This window comes from Lethenteron reissneri, chromosome 48 (assembly GCF_015708825.2).
Source record: "Lethenteron reissneri isolate LAM-NWPU_2019-01 chromosome 48, ASM1570882v1, whole genome shotgun sequence".
Lineage (NCBI taxonomy): Eukaryota > Metazoa > Chordata > Hyperoartia > Petromyzontiformes > Petromyzontidae > Lethenteron > Lethenteron reissneri.
Window position 1 is genome coordinate 8,445,347 of NC_083826.1, and position 20,228 is coordinate 8,465,574.

The 20,228-nt window shown below is 48.0% G+C and overlaps 1 protein-coding gene across 3 annotated transcripts in view; it reads left to right on the plus strand.

Moving 5' to 3' along the window:
- CRB2 (crumbs cell polarity complex component 2) overlaps positions 1–20,228 on the plus strand; it is a 92,606-nt gene that overhangs the window by 26,090 nt on the left and 46,288 nt on the right. For 2 of the 3 annotated variants that reach the window (XM_061571824.1, XM_061571825.1), the window contains exons 3-8: positions 535–730; positions 1,883–2,022; positions 5,826–6,008; positions 6,427–6,540; positions 18,109–18,510; positions 19,140–19,769. In XM_061571824.1, the coding sequence (XP_061427808.1) occupies positions 535–730; positions 1,883–2,022; positions 5,826–6,008; positions 6,427–6,540; positions 18,109–18,510; positions 19,140–19,769 (1,665 nt within the window). Of the gene's footprint in view, positions 1–534; positions 731–1,882; positions 2,023–5,825; positions 6,009–6,426; positions 6,541–13,526; positions 14,037–18,108; positions 18,511–19,139; positions 19,770–20,228 lie in introns of those variants that run through there. The other variant, XM_061571826.1, reaches the window with a different exon arrangement.

A 20,228-nucleotide genomic window follows, 5' to 3' on the forward strand; every position in this document is an offset into this window, starting at 1 on the left:
TTGACCATATTTAACTCTGCTCTGCTGCCCAAAATGTGGTTGGCGCTCGCTCATCAAAGCACTCTCCTGGCTCAAACCGGCTTAGCTGTTTCAGGTCGTTTGGTTACCGTCTATTGCGGTGGTTCTTCACCTGGAGTGCACGCTGCACCCCCTGGGGGTGCGAGATGCCCTTCTTGGGGGTGCGAGACATGGCAAGATTTTTTTTAGAAGGAAAATCATCAAAACACAAATTAAGCACAGGCATGTAAGTACAACTACTTTGTTTCGTCAAAACTACGTATTCATTTACATTATGAAAAAATATATGACAATTGAGAACCACAGGGGTGCAAGGCTGCAGTAAAGGTTAAGAACCACTGGTCTATTATCATCACCATTGCGGATTGAAAGGCCCATGCTATTATCATTGTCATCATCATCCCAATCGCCATCATTCTCAACACTACCACCGATGTCAATTACGAACACTCTCCCCCCCCCGCACGAGTGCCTCTATTAAAACCCGTGCATCTCCCCCCCTCTCCCCCACACCAGGCGAGATGTGCCAGCACGACACGAACGAGTGTGCGTCCCAACCGTGCCACAACGGGGCCACGTGCGTCGATCTGGACGGCAAGTTCGAGTGCGTGTGTCCGCGCGGCTACACGGGAGCCGTGTGCGAGACGGAGGTGGATGAATGTGAGAGCGGGCCATGCCAGAACGGTGGCATCTGCCTCGACCTCGTTGACAGGTGAGAGGCTCATGCAAGCAGCAGCCCAGTCACGGCTGTGGTGAGATGTTAACTACCTCGCCAGGTATACAGGAGGTCGTGGGCTCGATCCCCGACCTTGACGCCTGTATACTCGGAGTCTGCATGTTCTCCCCATGGTCGCGTGTATTTTTCTCCGGGTCCTCTGTTTTTTTCTCTCTACATTTAGAAGCATGCGTTTATATTTGGCTGCGATAAATTTCCCCAAGAACAGCCACTTCGTTGGGCTATCATTTGTGGCCAGGTCACTTCTGAATAAGAGCTATGTAACTCAGTGGGCCTTACCTGGTAGAATAAAAAGTAGTTTAGTTTTAAAGTGCCACGGGCTATAAGTTGTCAATAACTCATTTATAGGTAAAAATCACAATTCACTCAAATGTATCAAAGCGTTTAAACACAAATAACTGTGGTAAGAGTGCCATGGATAAGTGAGGTTCTACTGAACTATGCTTATACAACTATAATGATATCTTATATAAACTGCACACAACGTATTCTTGGTTATTTCGGTAAAGTCACGTAGAAGGGAAAAAATAAAATAACAAAAATATAAAACAATACAATTATCAGGAAGTTTCGACTGCAACACAAGCAATCATCATCATATATCCTGAGCCTACCGTTTGTACGCTGCTGTCTATTTGAAGTTTACTTCATTGGCCAAATTGGGATTCAGGTCACCCTGTTTGCAGAGAGAAAAAACACGGGCTCAAAAATGTGATGATTTTGTCCAATATGTTGTTGGTGTCTCACAGCCATATCTAGAATACTGGGGTGTCCAGACACCTGTGACACCAACAGTGGATGTGCCCATGCATAGCGGGCATCGCCACACTGAGAGCTTCACTTTGAATTTGGGTTTAAGCCGATTTAATTAGTTCTCAAGCGGAGTGAGATGGTGTTTTTAGTCCCTTGATCAGTAAGGACTGCATTCTACAAACATTATTCCTGGTGTCCAAAAGTGCAGTTTGCTGTACTTGACCTGACTTAATAACCTTGATTATTTTTCGAAATAGGAACATTCAGCATGTCGGGGTCCATAATTGTCTAACATTGCCATTACTAAAACATAAAAAGAGGTACAGTATTGAAATGAAAAGAGCAATCTTGTCAATGTGGTCGTCTTGCTTCCAGTTACACGTGCTACTGTTTGGGAACCGGATACGAGGGGAAGGACTGTGAGCTGGAGATTTTGGAATGTGCCTCCAACCCGTGCCGCCACAACTCCACATGCATCGAGGGCATTCTCAATTTCACCTGCATCTGCTGGCCAGGTGGGTGCCACGGCGCCGAGGCTGCATCCTGTCTGCGCAAGCGTGCGCTGTTCCGCTAGCGACGGTGCCAGGCGGTAGTCTGTGGCATTTTGAACGCGTGAAGGGTTTCGTGGGTAATGTTGGGGATGTTTGTTTGAGTTTGTTGTCCTTCCCCTGCACCTCCGATTATCACGGCTGGCTATGTACGGTGCAAAAGAAGCTCAACGTACATATATACACATGCACACATTCATAATTTATTTTTAGGTCAAATCGCCTATGTATGTTTAACGCGTAGGCTTTCGCGACCAATATTATTCACAAAAAGTTTTTTTTGGGTTAGATCGCGTAAATATAAATGTGCCGTTAAACCCGCCACCACCTGACAGCTAATTGATAAAGTTGTCACGTGATGAACAAACGTGCCAAAAATATTGCTACTTTGGCAGCAGCACCTCCACCGGTCGCTGTCGCAGAGCAATCCACAACATTTCAAAGCCGGGTGCGGGCGTTTCGCTCATAGGTGCAACCAGTGGCACACGAGGCAGTTGCCAGAAATCTGAACATGTCTTCCAGTCCCGGACCTTATATAGGTGGTGTGACGTCGTACGGATGGTTACATTTCATGATTAGGAGTGTGAAGGCAATGCTCAGCGGGAAATGAACCAATGCCGGGCATTAACCAGACAAACGTCGCCCTCATGCCACTGACGCACGTGTGCCCGTCCGACCGAAAACGTGTTAATTAAAACCACTGCCCATTTGTCGTACATCACCTTCACACAGCAGCCCGTTTTTGTCAATCCACTGCTTGGTGAGGGCCTCTGTGCACACCAGTGGAACCATCGTGGTTATTCGACGAGCGGTGGACCATAGTTCACCACGCTCCGACGTTATGCATTCGCGTTATTTTTCGCATTCTTGTTTATTCAATGCTTCGCCCGAGGCTGACAAATGGGAGTAGGCGTTCGTTGCCTCCTCAACCTCGAGTTATGAGCCACTGCTGATCACTCGAGGTCGTGCACAAAATATTAAGATATTTTTAGCAAGCGTTCGAACATAATTGTGATGGTGATGATGCTTGTTCTGTAATTTCATTTTGCTGCCGTAGGTTTAGTCGTAACGCTTGCAAGTCAAGTCAACATGGCTGCTCGCTCGGACGGGCTTTGTGCAACTCCACATTACTATGGCAGGGACCAGTGTTTGCATTGAGCAACAAAATGTGGCTTTCCTCAAAGTGGCACTTATTTTGTTGACACGAGACGGTGAATATGACCAATTTATATTTACATTCCTTGGTCAATCCACTGCTGGATGAAGGCCATGGGGATCGTTTGACCATACTTCTCCACGCTGGTCATTTGCCGGGCTGGTAAGGGTGTTGCCCAGGGCCAAATTAGATATCACTCACCTCTGATGTTAGCCCGTGCCAAGGAATCAACCAGTTAACATTAAGCACGAGCTTTCTGCAAACCCAGGATGACCATCACTCCGAGGGGAAAACAAGATTGATAAACTCGGGCATAGAATTTTTGTGATTTTATTTTCGGTTTTGTTTCGTGAAATTATTAGTTACATTGTGTGCCGCAGTGGCGAGATGTTAAATCCCTCACCTGGTATACAGGAGATCGTGGGTTCGATTCCAACCCCGACACCGGTATACATGGAGTTTGCGTGTTCTCCACGAAGTTGTGTGGATATTTCTCCAGGTCCTTCGGTTTTCCCCCGCACATTTAGAATCAACACGCGTTTAGAGTATTTGGCTGCTTTCCATTTCCACGTGATAAGCCACTTCGTTTAATTATTATGTGTGGCCAGGTTGCTTCTGAAAACGAGCTATATAACTCAGCCGGCCTTACCTGGTAAAATAAAACAATTTGTTGAGTATCGTTTTTTTTTTAAATCCTTTATATTAAGTTCGCTTGCTTGCTTGCGTGCTTGCTTGCGTGCTTGCTTGCTTGCGTGCTTGCTTGCTTGCGTGCTTGCTTGCTTGCTTACGACCGTGCAGACTCGTTGTGAGAGACAATTAATGTTCGTGAAAAAAAAATTCCCAAAATTTTACACTTTTTAGGCAAAAATTTTTTATTTTACATATATTCAAATAGAACTCATTCATGGCTTTGGCTGAACGTCACAGTGTAAGAGCCCAGAACGTAACCCCTCCACAGGCCGTGGCGGAGTAGCGCAGTTGGTAGCGCCCTCGCTTCCCATGCTAAAGGTCGCGGGATCGATCCCCACGTCCTCCACAGGCGAATATATCTTTAAATCCTTTATATTAAGTTCGCTTGCTTGCTTAGGACCGTGCAAATCTTTCGCTCGTTTTTAACCCACTTCCCGTGATCCAATCGAGCTGACATTTTCCACACAGACTCGTTGTGTGTGACAATTAAGTTCGTGAAAAACATTCCAAAATTTTACACTGTTTAGGGAAAACAAATTAAATATTTAATTACCAATTGCTTAATGGTGGCAGACAATCATCTGACCCATAGGTGGCAGCCATCTCAAGCCAAAGGACGAGAGGACTCTAGCCGCCACGCATATAAAGGATTTATAGTGAAAAACTTTGTTTTTACGGGTTTACTTGTATTCCCCCTCCCTCATTTCCCCCTCCCCTGAAAATCTGCTGCTCCTGATCGTTGCTTCTATGGCGGTAGGAGGGCAGTGAGCCCGAAGTGCTTCCAATAGGTCCCCTAATTGAGGGCGTACAACTCCGAACTGTTACGCGATCGTGAGCTGTGTTTTCCTCTCGGAAATATATATTAAAAAAACACATTTAGCATGAGCACGTAGCAAATAACACAAGTTATGTAACATCACTAAATGGGAGATGCGGGTGCTTTCTTTCTGCAGAAAACGTCAGGTTGACTCTCAGTTATTATTAAATTTCTGCTATGCACAGCACGAGGAAGTGGCATGCTGCGACTCATCGTGGCGAGCAAGAACCCATATATTTTTCTTGGCACATGCAAACTGATTTTTCATTAATTTCATTAGCTTTCACATGTTGGACAATGTTATGCTTCCGTGGTTTTAATATCATAACCGAGTCTCAGAGCCACGTTCCAAGATGCAAGGAAATAAATCAAACTAATTAACCACAATTATGTTCCTGATTTTACACGTGTCCATGTGTGTAATATCTCTGGGTATTCGTACTTGCATTAAAAAAAATGCTTTTTTTTCTCTTCTACATTGATGATGAATTGCTATGATTCAGGTTCGCACTTTGATTCGAGATTCAATTCTTGAATATACAGAAAAAAAACACGTCAATGTTAGTGTCCACGAGTAGCTGCACAGATCACGTGAACCCTTTTACACGCGACAAGATGAGAACTGAAGAACATTGATTCTTACGCAGGCGAATCAATCCTGTATTCGTTTAACACGTAGTAGACTTTCGCGACCAATATCATCCATAATCGGGGTTTTTGGGTTAGATCACATAAATATAAAATGTTAATGTTATGGGTTTACTCCCCAACACACCGGTGTGCTGTACTAATAAAGAATTGCCATGTTTTGTTTACATGACAAACCTTACTAATTGGCCGTGCCGGGTGGTGGTGGGTTAACGACACATTTATATTTACGCGATCTACCCCAAAATACTTTATTATGAAATTATGATATTCGTCACGAAAGCCTACGGCGTTAAATTGGCTTTGGCATTGATGACATCGTGATCTTGATCGTTCCAGACAGACGGACGTAATGATAATCGGACATACGCAGTGCTAGTGCATAAACCTTATCAACCTCACTTGTACGGGCCTTAAAACCCCTACGACTCGTAATAAACACCAATCAAACCCCCCCAGGCTTTGCGGGCGACACGTGCGAGGAGGACGTGAACGAGTGTGGAGATGAGCCCTGCATGAACGGAGGGCAGTGCATCGAACTGTCCAAGCCAGACTTCTACGGGAAACTCTCCGAGCTTCCTGGGACTTTCCACTACTCCAATGCCTCCGGGTTCACCTGCCGCTGTCTGCCAGGCACCACAGGTGAGGGCCCAGACGACAAACCTCGCTCGCCATCGGTCAACCGCCGTAATCGATATTTCCGACGCGGTTACCGTGCCGGCGTTGGATTGATCTTCGTCGGATTTGGCCGTCGGCTTTCACGCATTGGACGGCTGCCGCAGGATCCATGGGCAACTTCCAAAAGGCGCAGGCCCGCGTACGCGTTTTGTACGTGACGGTTCGATCCCTGGAACAATTAGCTGTCTCGCTCAGGACCACCATACAGTGCATACTTAACAAGCACAGAAGAATAATAGTTTACGGTCCTTAGTCAATCTACTTTTGGATGGACACCTACGAGCTATCTGCCCATGGATCTTGATGAAGAAGTGATGATGATGATGATGATAATTAATTCAATTCCCTGCTTAAACGAGCGTGCCCGCTGCATGTCCGGCAGGAGAGAACTGTTCGGTGAACTTGGACGAATGTGAGTCTCAGCCGTGCCTGAATGGGGGCTCCTGCATCGACAACATCGGCTCCTTCTCCTGCGAGTGCGCCCCGGGGTTCACAGGTTTGTACGCACGCTCCGCGCAAGCCGGATTCCACCCGGGGTTTGATTTCAGCCTGGTCTGTCTGGGTCAGCGAGCAAGAAAATACTGAACTAAACTAAAAACTAAACTTTATTTTTTTTACCAGGCAAGGCCTGCTGAGTTATATAGCTCGTTTTCAGAAGCAACCTGGCCACACATAATAGTTCAACAAAGTGGCTTATCATGTGGAAATGTTTAGCAGCCAAATACTCTAAACGTGTGATGTTAATTCTAAATGTGTAGGGGGGGGGGGGGGACCGGAGGACCCTAAGAAAAATACACATGACCACAGGGAGAACATGCAAACTCCAAATATACAGGTGTCAGGATTGGGATCGAACCCATGACCTCCTGTGTACCAGGCGAGGTCGTTAACATCTGCCACTGGAACACAATGTCCACAACACCTCTTGTGGTGGCTGTAGCTATGAGTTACTTGCCTCCTTCAGTCTCCCAGTGACCCAGGACATATCCAGTGACAAATTAACAAAAACCCAACACATTTGTCGATAGCGCTGCCCTAAATATGGGAATACCTCCTATAATCAACCAGGAATATCTGTCCTTAACGCTCGTGACATCACTCCACATCGACCAGCCCCCCTCATTAATATTCATGTGCAGGTGACATCCTCCAAATGGACACCCCCCCACCCCTCCTCATTCATAATCATGAGCGGGTGACGTCACTCAACATGGAGTGCCCCCCCCCCCCACTAATAATCATGAGCAAGTGACGTCACTCCACATCGAACAGCCCCCCTCAATAATAATCATCAGCAGGTGACGTCCTCCAAATAACCCCCCCATTATTACTACCTAATATACTGAGCCAAGAATGTCTGTGTGCAACGTTCGTGACGTCACTCCATGTCGACCAGCCCCCCTCATTAATAATCATGAACAGGTTACGTCCTCCACATGGACCCCCCCCCCTCATTAATAATCATGAGCATGTGACGTCACTCCACATGGAGCACCCTCCCCACTCATTAATAATAATGAGCAGGTGACGTAACTCTACATCGAACAGCCCCTGTCATTAATAATCATTAACTGGTGACGTCTTCCAAATGGACACCCCCCCCCCCCCACCATTCATAATAATTAGCGGGTGATGTCACTCCACATGGGGGGCCAAGGCGTCTGCTCCCCCCCCTCCTCGGCGTCAACTCACAACCCTCACTACAAAGGCAGAACCCTCACGTCACGCGATCTCCGTAACGCTGTTGAGACATCTGAATAAAAAGGACGTCATGATGAACAAGGGATTATAACCTTGAAATGAAATAGGTCTGTGTCACCGCGCCCTTACAAAATGCACGCGCATTAATGCAATGAATATCATGTCACGGTCTGCTTTTCGCTTGCAAGTTTCAGATTTACTGCAATACACCCGTCCTTGGACGGGCAAAAGGCTAGTTTATCTATAATTAGTGACATTCTACACAATGGCCGTCGTTTATAGCAGGGAAGAAGGGCCATTTCCACAACCCCAATAAGCATGGTTGGCTATGTGCAGTGCAAAAAAATGTCAACATATATACATGTACATACATTGCTTGAAGCGTCCTCTCTTCCATATTTGTGCCTCTTTAGGTCAGTGTCATTGACATTTGATGTTATCTGGGCTCATGCACCACTGCCAATGCCGTGTGACAATTTGTTTTGTTGAGGTGACAAATTAAGCCCCGTGTGTGCACCCATGTGCAGCAGAGGGTTGTTTTTTAATTCTCTAGTAAAAGCTTGACCTCATTGCACCCTTGAGCATGCGAGGGTTTAACCACTCATGAACTCATGGACTCAAACTGATGCGCGGAACACCACCCATGCATACAGTTTTTCCGCGTAGAAACCTTACATAACCGATTTAGCGATAGGCAAACGTAGCGCGTGGTCTCCTACTGCCCAGGCTGGTGCTAATTATACCTTGCAAAATTACCGTGCCTTAGATTCTGGCCCTTGCATGGTTAAGGGTCATTGCTAAATCTACCCAGCTCGTGTTCTTGTTTTGATTTAGTTTCATTGCTCGGCGTCGAAATGTGCCCTCTATGTTTACGTGTTTACATGCTTGCTCTGTACTCTTTATGCTCTACCCAGGGCACCTCGTGTTTGCTGAAGTTATTTAGATGCTCGGGAGAAATTCACTGCCATAATTGGTTCCCTTTGGGTTAGGTCGTGTAGAAAAACAGTGTCGTAAAAGCCTCCTCCTCCCGACGCAGCCGATTCATAGAAGTGTCACGTGATTTAAATATTGTGAGATTCCTCTCCGACAACACCAGTGGACGTGCTGAAGCAGTAATATATTGGGCACATTTTATTCACGTAACACTTTTATTAGTTGGCTGCGTCAAGTGGAGGTAGGTTTACAACACACACGTTTTACGTGACCTCACCCAAAATTCAACCAATTAAGATGTTTAATATCGCTCGTGAAAGCCTAATTAGAACACTAAATTAACCATTATCATTCGATGCCCTAGTGATATAGGGCGTGAGCCCGTGTGTGAGTTAAACTCATGACATCCTCAATCCAGGTCTGCCAGTGACACTCGCAGTAAACTCTGCGTGACCTGCCCTTAAAACAAAATAACGCGCACTTACTACAAGTGGGCTCCGAATACAAAAGCGATGGGCCACAAAAGCCAGACAGCCCCGACTGCCGCCTGGCACAGCGCAGGAGGTCTTCTGGCCCTTAACTGTTGCTGAAAAAGCGAAACAAAGAGACCTCCCAGATTTAAAGCGTCCCAGTGACGTCACACTCGAGGCCTCGTGCGCGCAGCGACGTCACGGGCTTGCCCAATGGGACGCGCCGAACCTATTGGGAGAGTTATCAATCTTGATTTGTTTTATTTTATTTCTACCTACGTGACTTTAACGAAAGAACCAAAGAGTATGAGTAGAGTTGGCTCCGTCTGGAGTTTTACACTCCGCGCAGCGATCTGCCTGCGTAACTCAGCGGTCGGTGACTGACCCGATGTTCGCATTGCTGCTGCAGCTGCTGTTGTTGCAGCCATCGGACCGTTTCACCGATAAATAACAAATAGGCCGAACGCCATTTGTGCCATTGCAAGGCTGTTGGGTGACTGGACAATGCCATTAAGCACAGATGCAGCTATGATAAACACGGTACGTCTGCGGTGGCATATGCAACTTTCGGGAGCTATTTCAATTTTTTGCCCATTTTTAAAGGAGTCTGCTGTACATTTGGTTATACAAGTAGGAATATTAAAAAAAAAAAATTTTAAGTGAGAGGGCAGCATGGTTCAGTTCTGAGTTTAATGTGCTATAGACCCGGAGGCCTGAGTTCTACCCCGAGCCGCAGCTAACATTAGTGCCAAGTGATGTCTGAACTGGTGACATATATAACGAAGTATGATTGTTGGCCATAATCTTGATTTGAAGCTTTCGTGACTGCAGGAATCCATACTCTTTGGTTCTTTCGGTAAAGTCACGTAGGTATAAAATAAAATAAATATTGTATTTGTTGGACATACTTCACCAAGCTGGTTGATGCGGGTTGAAGAAACCGCAGATTAGAACCCGGTTCCTATACATCTGAACCATTGATGTCAGCCTTGGCAGGGAACTCAACTCAGTTTGGCAAGTTGACAGCGCAGTGTGCTGACCATTGCACTCCACAACAAGCTGGTGTGTCATACAACATCAACACTCCACTGCTAGATGAAGGCCGTCACCGTCTCACGATTCTGCGATGTAACAATACAACGTAAGATAACGCAAGACTTCGTAATAGAGAGTTTTTTTGGGGGTTAGATCGCGTAAATATATAAATGTCGTTAAAACCCGCCACCACAGCCAATTAGTAAGGGTTGTCACGTAAAGAACGTGGCCAATTCGTCACTAGTACAGCACTAGTGTGTAGTGTATAGTGTAGCGTATAGTGTAGTATACTAGTACAGCACTAGTGTGTAGTGTATAGTGTAGTGTGTAGTGTAGTGTATAGTGTAGTGTATAGTGTACTATACTAGTACAGCACACCGGTGTGTTGGAGAGCCAAGCCACAACATTTACAATCTGAGCACGACGTTTCGCCAGTAATTACAACCAGCTTCATCAGACGCCAGCCAGCCTAATTAACAAAAACAAAGATCCCCCGTCTAGCCTTAGCATACTTTTTGGTCAAGTGCTGTGTATAGCCAGCACTAACGAAGGCCGGCATGGCACACGAGGGCGGTGGGTGGCCAACGCCGCACGCGGTCGCCTTTGTCTCCCCCAGTGGCGATGTTCACGTCGCATCAAGGAACCAATTTGAGGCTGAGTCGACCTAGGGGAGTCCCATGACCGGTTCAGATAATCATCGGCGTCGTCGGTGGCCACGAGCGGGATTACGAACCCGCGACGCGAACCGCTCCAGACTACAGCATTCAAACATTGAGGGGGTGTGGGACCCGGTGGTCTCTCTCCTCCCATCATCACAACAACAACAATCCCCATTCACTCGCGGCCCCGTCGCAAGGAGGCTGCGCTCAGCACGACCAGCGAGTGAGAGGAGCCCCGCCCCCTCTAAGACCCGCCCCCCCACGCCCCGCCCCCTCTAAGCCCCGCCCCCTCCAGTGCCCCCACGCCACAAGCCCCGCCCCCTTCACGCCCCGCCCCCTCTAAGCCCCGCCCCCTCCAGTGCCCCCACGCCACAAGCCCCGCCCCCTTCACGCCCCGCCCCCTCTAAGCCCCGCCCCCTCCAGCGCCCCCCCCCCACGCGCCCCCCCCCCCCACGCGCCGCCGTCTCAATAGCCTCGCGAACGCGCGGGCGGCGAGTATCCGTCGCCATGGAGACCGCTGGGGGCCCAGCGCTATCCTATTAGCGCGCGCGTGTGTAAGTGTGTGTGTGCGTGTGTGTCTGTGTGTCAGGGTGTGTCTGTGTGTGTGTCTGTGTGTGTGTCTGTGTGTGTGTCTGTGTGTGTGTCTGTGTGTGTCTGTGTGTCAGGGTGTGTCTGTGTGTCAGGGTGTGTCTGTGTGTGTGTGTCTGGGTGTGTGTCTGTGTGTGTGTCTGTGTGTGTGTCTGTGTGTTTGTCTGTGTGTGTCTGTGTGTCAGGGTGTGTCTGTGTCTGTGTGTGCGTCTGGGTGTGTGTCTGTGTGTGTGTCTGGGTGTGTGTCTGTGTGTGTGTCTGTGTGTGTGTCTGTGTGTGTCTGTGTGTCAGGGTGTGTCTGTGTGTGTGTGTCTGTGTGTGTGTCTGTGTGTGCGTCTGTGTGTGCGTCTGTGTGTGTCTGTGTGTGTGTCTGTGTGTGAGTGTGTGTGTCTGTGTCTGTGTGTGTGTCTGTGTGTGTGTCTGTGTGTGTGTCTGTGTGTGTGTGTCTGGGTGTGTGTCTGTGTGTGTGTCTGTGTGTGCGTGCATGGGCAGTAGAGTAATTGGGGGCGCTCAGCTTGTGCGATTCACGTGGGCGCCCAGCGGTGCAGCGCCGCTTGGAGTTGGAGGCTTAAGGGCACGAGGAAGTTGTGAAGCCAACAGCTTTTGTGTTTGTTGTTGTGTTTGTTGTGTGTGTGTTTGTTTGTTTGTGTTACTTGTTGCCGCTTAATTCGGTCAGTGTTGCCCGATGAGCTGTGCGAGTCGGTCGAGGCCGAGTTGGAATGATTCTGGCAGCGGACTTGTGTGTGACCCAGTTAGAATTAAGCTTTGAATGACGTTTACAATGAAGTTTAGAATGCAGTTTACAATGAAGTTTTGAATTAAGCTTACAATGAAGTTTTGAATGAAGCTTGCAATGAAGATTTGACTTAAGTTTACAATGAAGTTTTGAATGAAGTTTACAATGAAGTTTTGAATTAAGCTTACAATGAAGTTTTGAATGAAGTTTACAATGAAGTTTTGAATGAAGTTTAGAATGCAGTTTACATTGAAGTTTTGCATTAAGTTTTGAAGCAATTTACAACGAAGTTTACAATGAAGTTTAGAATGCAGTTTACAATGAAGTTTCGAATGAAGCTTACAATGAAGATTTGAATTAAGTTTACAACGAAGTTTACAATTAAGTTTTGAATTAAGTTTGAATGAATTTTTGAATGAAGTTGTTTAGAATTAAGTTTAGAATTAAGTTTCCGCTGGTCGCCTAGGGGAGTTCGGATTAATCCTGGCGGATCAAAGCGGCCTTCGACGTCGTCTGCTTAATAACAAAACGCAACTCACAGTGAGGATTAAACGCAATTAATTGCGTTTATACGTCGTGTGCAGAAAAGTTTAATGCGTTCATTTTAAGTGTTTGTGTCGTGCAGTTAGTTACAATCATAATCAAGCTTCAAATCCAGTTTTAATCATAATAAAGCTCCATAACACTTTAAAATTTTAGAAACTGCAGTTTCTGCATATCCGCACAGGGCCCATGATTATCAATTATCTTGGTCACCCCCATACAACTAATAATGTTTAGATCGCACAGCAAAAAATGTGATACAGACAGAACAATCGTTTTCTCAGGTCTCAAAAATGACCACTGAACAATACCGATGTGCACACTTGCCGGTGCTGGTTTCAGTCTGGTCACACAATTCCCATGACTGTAATGGCATAGGGGAATGGGGAGGCCTTCATCCAGCAGTGGATTAACAATTGTCTCTAAATTATTTACGAAAATAAACTCGGCATCATCGTCGGAGATTGATGATGATGATGCTTCTAGATTTGAAGCTTTCGTGACTGGAAGGATTCATACTCTTAGGTTGTTTTCGGTAAAGTCACGTAGGTAAAAAATAAAATTTACTAAAAGTAATAATAGAAATAAAATAATAAATCACGACGTTTCGGAGGCAACACAAGTCTCCGTCATCAGGTGGGACCGTCACAGCTAGATCTATTATTTGAGTAATTTTTTATTTTATTTTTACCTACGTGACTTTACCGGAAAAAAAACCCCAAGAGGATGATGATGCTGCCGACGAATAAATAAGAGGGAAGGATACGTCCTCGTTTCGATATGACGTTCGCCGCCCACAAGCCGTGACACCTATTCGTTCTCGGGAAAAGCTTCTTAAACCGTCAATAAGCTTCGCAAAGCGCATTAGCGCATTCGCGTTCGTCACCACCACCGAGACGCGGCCGTGCTGCCTCGGCGCGGACGCTGTCGGTGCGTCGACGCGCGTCTGCGACACCGAACCCTCGACCCGTGCGCAAGCGGTCGCGGTGCGGATGAAGGAACGTTGCGGATGAAGGAACGTTGCGGATGAAGGAACGTTGCGGATGAAGGAACGTTGCGGATGAAGGAACGTTGCGGATGAAGGAACGTTGCGGATGAAGGAACGTTTGGGATGAAGGAACGTTGCGGATGAAGGAACGTTGCGGATGAAGGAACGGTGCCGATATCCACGCAGCCGATCGCGACGCGTGCGCCGCTTTATCCAACTGCGCGCGCACGCGGCGAGGACGCTGCTGCTGCTACGACGAGACTGCTGCTGCTACTGCTGCGATGGCGCTAACGGGACAGACGTCGTTGCTACTCTTGCGTCTCGCTGCTCTCGTCGTCGGTAACAAACGAACGCGTTTTTGTGAGAGCTCTGCTCACCAGGCGGATGTTTGCGCTGTCGGGTCGTGCCGCGCGTCGTTTGTGCACGATGTCCGGCGTTTCGCTCCACGTGCCGGGCATCGCGCACAACAACACGCGGTACACCCGGATAAACACAAAGGGCAGCAGATTCCTAATAACATCGTGCCGTTGTTACTAGTTTTTTCGCCGATTAAGTAAACTGTTTTCGAAATTCTTAGTTCGGGGGTGGGTTCGGTAACCCAAAGAACGAGTAGAGCCACTTTGTTCAAATTCGGTATAAAAAAAAACGCACGCAATGTTGCCAGAGCCGCAATGCACGCGCAGAACGCTCATTAAGCGGCGGCCCTTTCAAGAGCAGCATTGGCTTGCCGACCCCCCCCCCCCCCCTTGGCTGAGATGAACATCCCTCAGTCGTCACCTCACTTAAGTCGTCGTTGGTGAAACAAATAGAATAATAACAGTTGTTTTCATAGAACAGACTAGGGTGGTATTGCGATGTTTATTTAAATTCACGAATGTACCATTGTCACGATTTAACGTCGATTTAGAGCCATTTGTCAATCGTGGCGGGGGTGGAAGGTGTTTGATCATACCCCACCACACTGGTGCTGATCAGTACTTCAGCTTGGCAACACAGCCCGGAATCGAACTCAGGTCGCGAGGTTAGTTAATAAAGTTAAACTATTATTTTTTATTTAATCAGGTAAGGCCCATTGGCCTTTTATTAGAAGCGACTGGGCCCCAAATGATAGCCTGAGACGGAGTGGATTATCACGTGATAATTTAGAGCAGCCAACACTGCTAAACGCGTGTTTATAAATGTGGAGAGAAAAACTGGAGGACCCAGAGAGAAATCCACGCGGCCACGTGGAGAACACGCAGGCGTCAGGATCGGGATCGAACCCACGACCTCCTGTATACCAGGCGAGGTCGTTAACATCTCCTAGCCACCGTGGCACCCGCACCGCTCTACCCCTTCTCGTGCTTCTTGAAACCAAAGTGCCCTGTTGAGGATCTCGCATGAGAAATAATTGGAACTCCATTCGCAGAAGGAAACAGATGTAGCGCGTTTAACGCTGGCGTGGGAGTTTATTCACGGTGGCTAACACTGGCAGTGTTTGAGGGAGCCTGCCAATGGCAGATTGGCCCCGCTTACAGCTTGAGAGAGAGACTGTACACCCAGCCAGAGCAGCTTAAACGAACAGCAGCAACAGCGTGGGCGGACGAGTGATCATCTGTACAAACTAGTCTCGTGATAAGCCAGTCTCAGACCGTAACAATTAAACAAAGGTCACATTATCCAGGTGGCCTGGCACCTCCGATTAGCACGGTTTGCAAAATATGAACCTTATGGCGGGACCTCGGGTTCTCGAATAAACGGAAGTAAAAATCGTAATTAATACATTTATTTTTTGGCGACTCTGTCCCACTGCGCACATAAACGCCGCGACCCGCCTGGCGCAGATCATTCTGTTGTCGTGTTATGTCCAAGCGCAGCAGCGAGGACAAATGCGCAGAAGAGCTGAACAAGCAAATGCACTCCATGCTCGGGTATGGGCAGGATCATAAGTCTTATACAAAGCTGCTCGAACTGCGTACACAACTTAAGTCCTTTATTTGTCATAGCGGTATGCATAATACAGTGAAACTGCCCTCTTATCATCATTATTACGTGTGACCTACCAATGTCTGCAGCCAGGATCAATCGATGACAATCCCATTACTTGCAGATAGTTAACAGATGAGATGCATACTCTTTGGTTCTTTCGGTAAAGTCACGTAGGTAGAAAATAAAATAGATCACGACGTTTCGGGCGCAACACAAGCGTCCGTCATCAGGTGGGAAAGCATGGTCTGCTGCTAATGCAGACCTTTTAAAACAGTCTGCATCAGCAGCAGACCATGCTTTCCCACCTGATGACGGATGCTTGTGTTGCGCCCGAAACGTCGTGATCTATAAAATTGTATACCTAAGTGACTTTACCGAAAGAACCAAAGAGTATGGATTCCTGCAGTCACGAAAGCTTCAAATCAAGATTAGATGCGTTGCACCGTTAATTCCTCCTGTTTGATAATACTTATCTTGTCCGTATGCATCTGTGCAGATAGGTTTTTTTTCTGCGGTTAAGCCACAGTCCCCACATACTGCTCGTATCAATGCGGATAAAGGAGCGGCGACCCACTACTCTGTAGAGTAACATTGGTATAAGCGCTTCTTACAATATGAACAGCGCATTGCAAACGCGTACTATTTTATGTACTGTTTACAAAGTGTGTTCACAAATCCACACTGAGAAACACGATGATTGACAGAGGGGTGTAAATTATTGTTTCGATAGTGTATTTAAATAGAGGTACTGCAGGTAAGTAGTTTTCAGTTTTAAAGCCATAGTTTAACAAGACAACACGCGCCACCATCCTTCAAACCCATTGGTAAAAAAGAACAAAGTTCTTGTTTATATTATAATTTCATGTTTATGCGAGAGCCGGGTGCTTATGGGACCCCAGGGTCCCACCATAAGGTTCACATGGTGTGAAAGAACTTCAACATACATACAGCTTTGAATCGAATTTCTTTAGCCTCTCATTATTAAACTGGGTTCCCAATTGGAGCGATTGGATGGGCCCACTCCAGGTTCCAATGATTGTAGATTAAAAAAATCACGCTAAATTATGTATTTCACATGAGTTGGCTAAATTATAGCTCCAACGATAACAAAAATATTGCTCTCACTGCCATGCAATTAACAACTCTGTATGAGAAAAGTGTATTTTAAAAATGCACTTCCACCTAGCATGAGGATAGTGAGGTTAATTGAAGGGATCTCAGAAGTAGTTCTCTGAAGTAATCTTCCATGGACCGTTTTCTAACACTAGGTGATACACACTCCTGCGGGAGTTCTGACATTACGTCAATTGCGCAATCGGAATAACATTTGGGGTGGAAAAAAAACTAAATAAAAAAAGTTAAATTGGCACCCCCAAAATCAGAAGGTTGCAAGTAAAATTCCTGGTTTATTGGATACCTTAAGCCATCATTCCTCTGGAATAAGTAAATAAGTAACACTTTATATTGTAAGATCTAAATACTGGTCTTTTGCTATGATCATTGGGACTGTACACTGCTGGCTCAAGACAATCAGTGGAGATCCGGAGTACCCAGTGCTGATTGCGCTAGAGCAGTGGTAGTCAGAGCATGGTCCCCGATACCACCAGGAGGTCCCCGGTTCTACCAGGTGGTCTCCAGTATTACCAGGTGGTTCATGGCACCACCAGGAAGCCCTCGGTACCACCAGGTCCCCGGGACCACCAGAGGTCCTCGGAACCACCAGGTAGTCCACGGCGCTCCTCCAGGTGGTCTGCGGTGACTGTGATGGAAAAACGCAGGTTGATCCGGAAATCATGATGCTTTATATCATTTGTTTTGGGACGTTAATTAATATTCAACTTATATTTAATTTACAAATGAAATTAGACAAACTACTGAAAAAAAAACGTAATGCTATGTTAATTTTTTTTTTTATCTTGAAGTAATATAAGTAATTTATTAGGAGTGATATTTAGCGAGAGAGGTGAATGCGTTTTGTTACCAGGGGTGTGGGGGCTGAGTGGTCTGCTGGAAATGTTTGCATCGGCTGAGCGGTCCGCGGGAGAACAAAGTTTGAGAATCACTGCGGTAGAGGTATAGGTACACGAATACACACACACACAATGGAGATGCTGCTGCTGTGCTAAGATTCGCACACTGAACTTGCAATCCCGAGGTTGCCACTTTCGGTCTCCCAGGGCGGCAGTAGAAACAATGGGTCAAACTTATTAAATCCCCACCCGCCCGTCCGCCTCTGTCCACCCAACAGTGTAATTCTATCGGCAGGTCGCGTGCCGGGCGGGATAAAGTGTGGGCACACCCATGTCTGAAGCAGCGTGAATTACAGAACGCCCTCGAGAGGGGCACTGCGCCTTTGCCTTCGAATTGAAGCCTGCGTCGCCCACGCACGCGGGGGTTGGCGTAACGCTCTCGCTGTCCCGTCACCGTTGACGATCGCCCCCAGGGAGCCTTTGCCGGGAGGACGTCGACGAATGCCTCTCGAGCCCCTGCCTCAACGGCGGGACCTGCGTGGACCAGACCAACGGATTCCGCTGCCTCTGCCCCGACGCCGACCACTTCGACTCCTACTCCGGCTCGGACCCGGACGCCGGGCGGTGGACGACCACGCCGGCTCCGGGCCTCGCGTTCGCCGGCACGCTCTGCGAGACGCCCCTCACCGGGTGCCTGGGCGGCGGTGGCGGGCAGGCGTGCCGGAACGGGGCGACGTGCGTGCCGACGCTTAACGGAGGCGCGCACGGCCACCTGTGCCTCTGCGGGCAAGGTTTCACGGGCGACGACTGCGCCATCTCCACGACGATCGGCTTCAACGGCAGCGGCTTCGTCACGCTCTCCATCCAGCCGGCAGGTGAGATGGCCGGGGGGCTGCGTTTGCTTTCCAGGTTACCGAACGAATAGGTGGTGAGTTCGCGGTCATTACGCACACAAAGTGTCTCTCACTAATGTCACGCGAACTCCGGTTATCCTGGCTAGCCGTCAAACAAAAACGGTCACCACATCGCGCCGCGTTTTCAGATGTGCTTCTGCGGCCGTCTGGAAGGCTCTTCCAATAATAGGAAGCCATTGGAGCTTTTATATCTAAATTGAAAACTCATTTTTTTAGAACCGCTTTTTGTGTTTAGTTTGTTGTCCTTCCACATCACAAACCTGCACCTCCAAATTAGCGCGGTTGGCGATGTACGGTGCGAAAGAAGTTCAACATACATACAAAGGGTGTTGTGGCCCTGTTGTCAATCCACTGCTAGATGAGGGCCTCCCTACTGCCGTGTGGTTTGTGGAGGGGGTGCACAGGACCGGTTCTCGCCACTGACTTTCGCTGGATGAATAAACATTGCAATTCTGAGGTGGTCCCTTTACCTAGCCTGCAGCAGATCCGTTGGAATAGAATACTCTAGATGAAATCCCAGTTACGGCGCTTTGAATCATTTTACGCATCTCCTAAAATGTCCAAATCTATGTCGTCACTTGAACATTCAGACGACATCGAGGCGCTGAATTTCACGAGCGTCGTCGCCGTCGCGGTCACCCTGTCCCTGCGCTTCCGCACCACCCTGCCGGACATGATGATCGCCCACCTGGGCAACTCGGGCAGCCTCCTGCTGGTGGAGCTGCGCGGAGGCTCCGTGCACGCCTCCCTGCTCAACTGGGGCATCGTGACGGCGTCGCTCCACATCGAGGAGGCGGTCGCAGACGGCACGTGGTGGCAGCTGTCGGTGTCCGCCGATGACCACTTCTCCATGAGCGTGGTGGGCCAGGGTTGCCCCCCGGGGAGATGCGAACAGCAGCGACCGATCGAGCCGGGCACCGCCGACGCGGCCAGCCTGCTGTCCGACGTGCACATCGGCGGCCTGGCGCGGGGCGAGGCGACGCCGGCGGGGAGCGTGCCGCCCAACTTCACCGGCTGCATGCAGGACGTGCACTTGAACTCGCGCCGGCTGGTGCCCGGCCTGATGCCCGCCGGCTCGGCGGTGGCCACCACGGAGGACTGCCCCGAGGCGCGCCAGTGCTCGCCGGACCCGTGCGGGGGCCGCGGGGAGTGCCGCGACCTGTGGACGCACTTTGCCTGCGATTGCCACCCGCCGTACGCGGGCCCCACCTGCTCAGAAGGTGAGCGAGCGTTCACGGTGATCCCAGTGTTGTTGTGATGTTAATCATAGACTTCCGGTGACGTCACGGCCGCTCTGGAACGGAACGTTCCAACCCCGACTAGGATAAGCAACCCTTTTTCTTAGATAAGGACACGACTCACTTTCCATTTGCAAAGGTTGTATTATTTTAATAATAATTAATTATTATTCATTTTGTGCAGCGTCGTTCGTGCGAAGTGCATCCCACAACGCTGTACATTCATTGTATATATACGTGTGAACTATTAAACTATTTTGTATTTTTTCTCTTGAGGTTTTTTCGGTAAAGTCACGTAGGTAAAAATAATAATAATAAATGAAAATTCACTAAATTAAATCACGACGTTTCGGAGGCAACACAAGTCTCCGTCTTCAGGTGGGACCGTCACATCTAAATTTACTGTATCAAGTGAAGAGAAATCCAAGAGACAAGATCTTA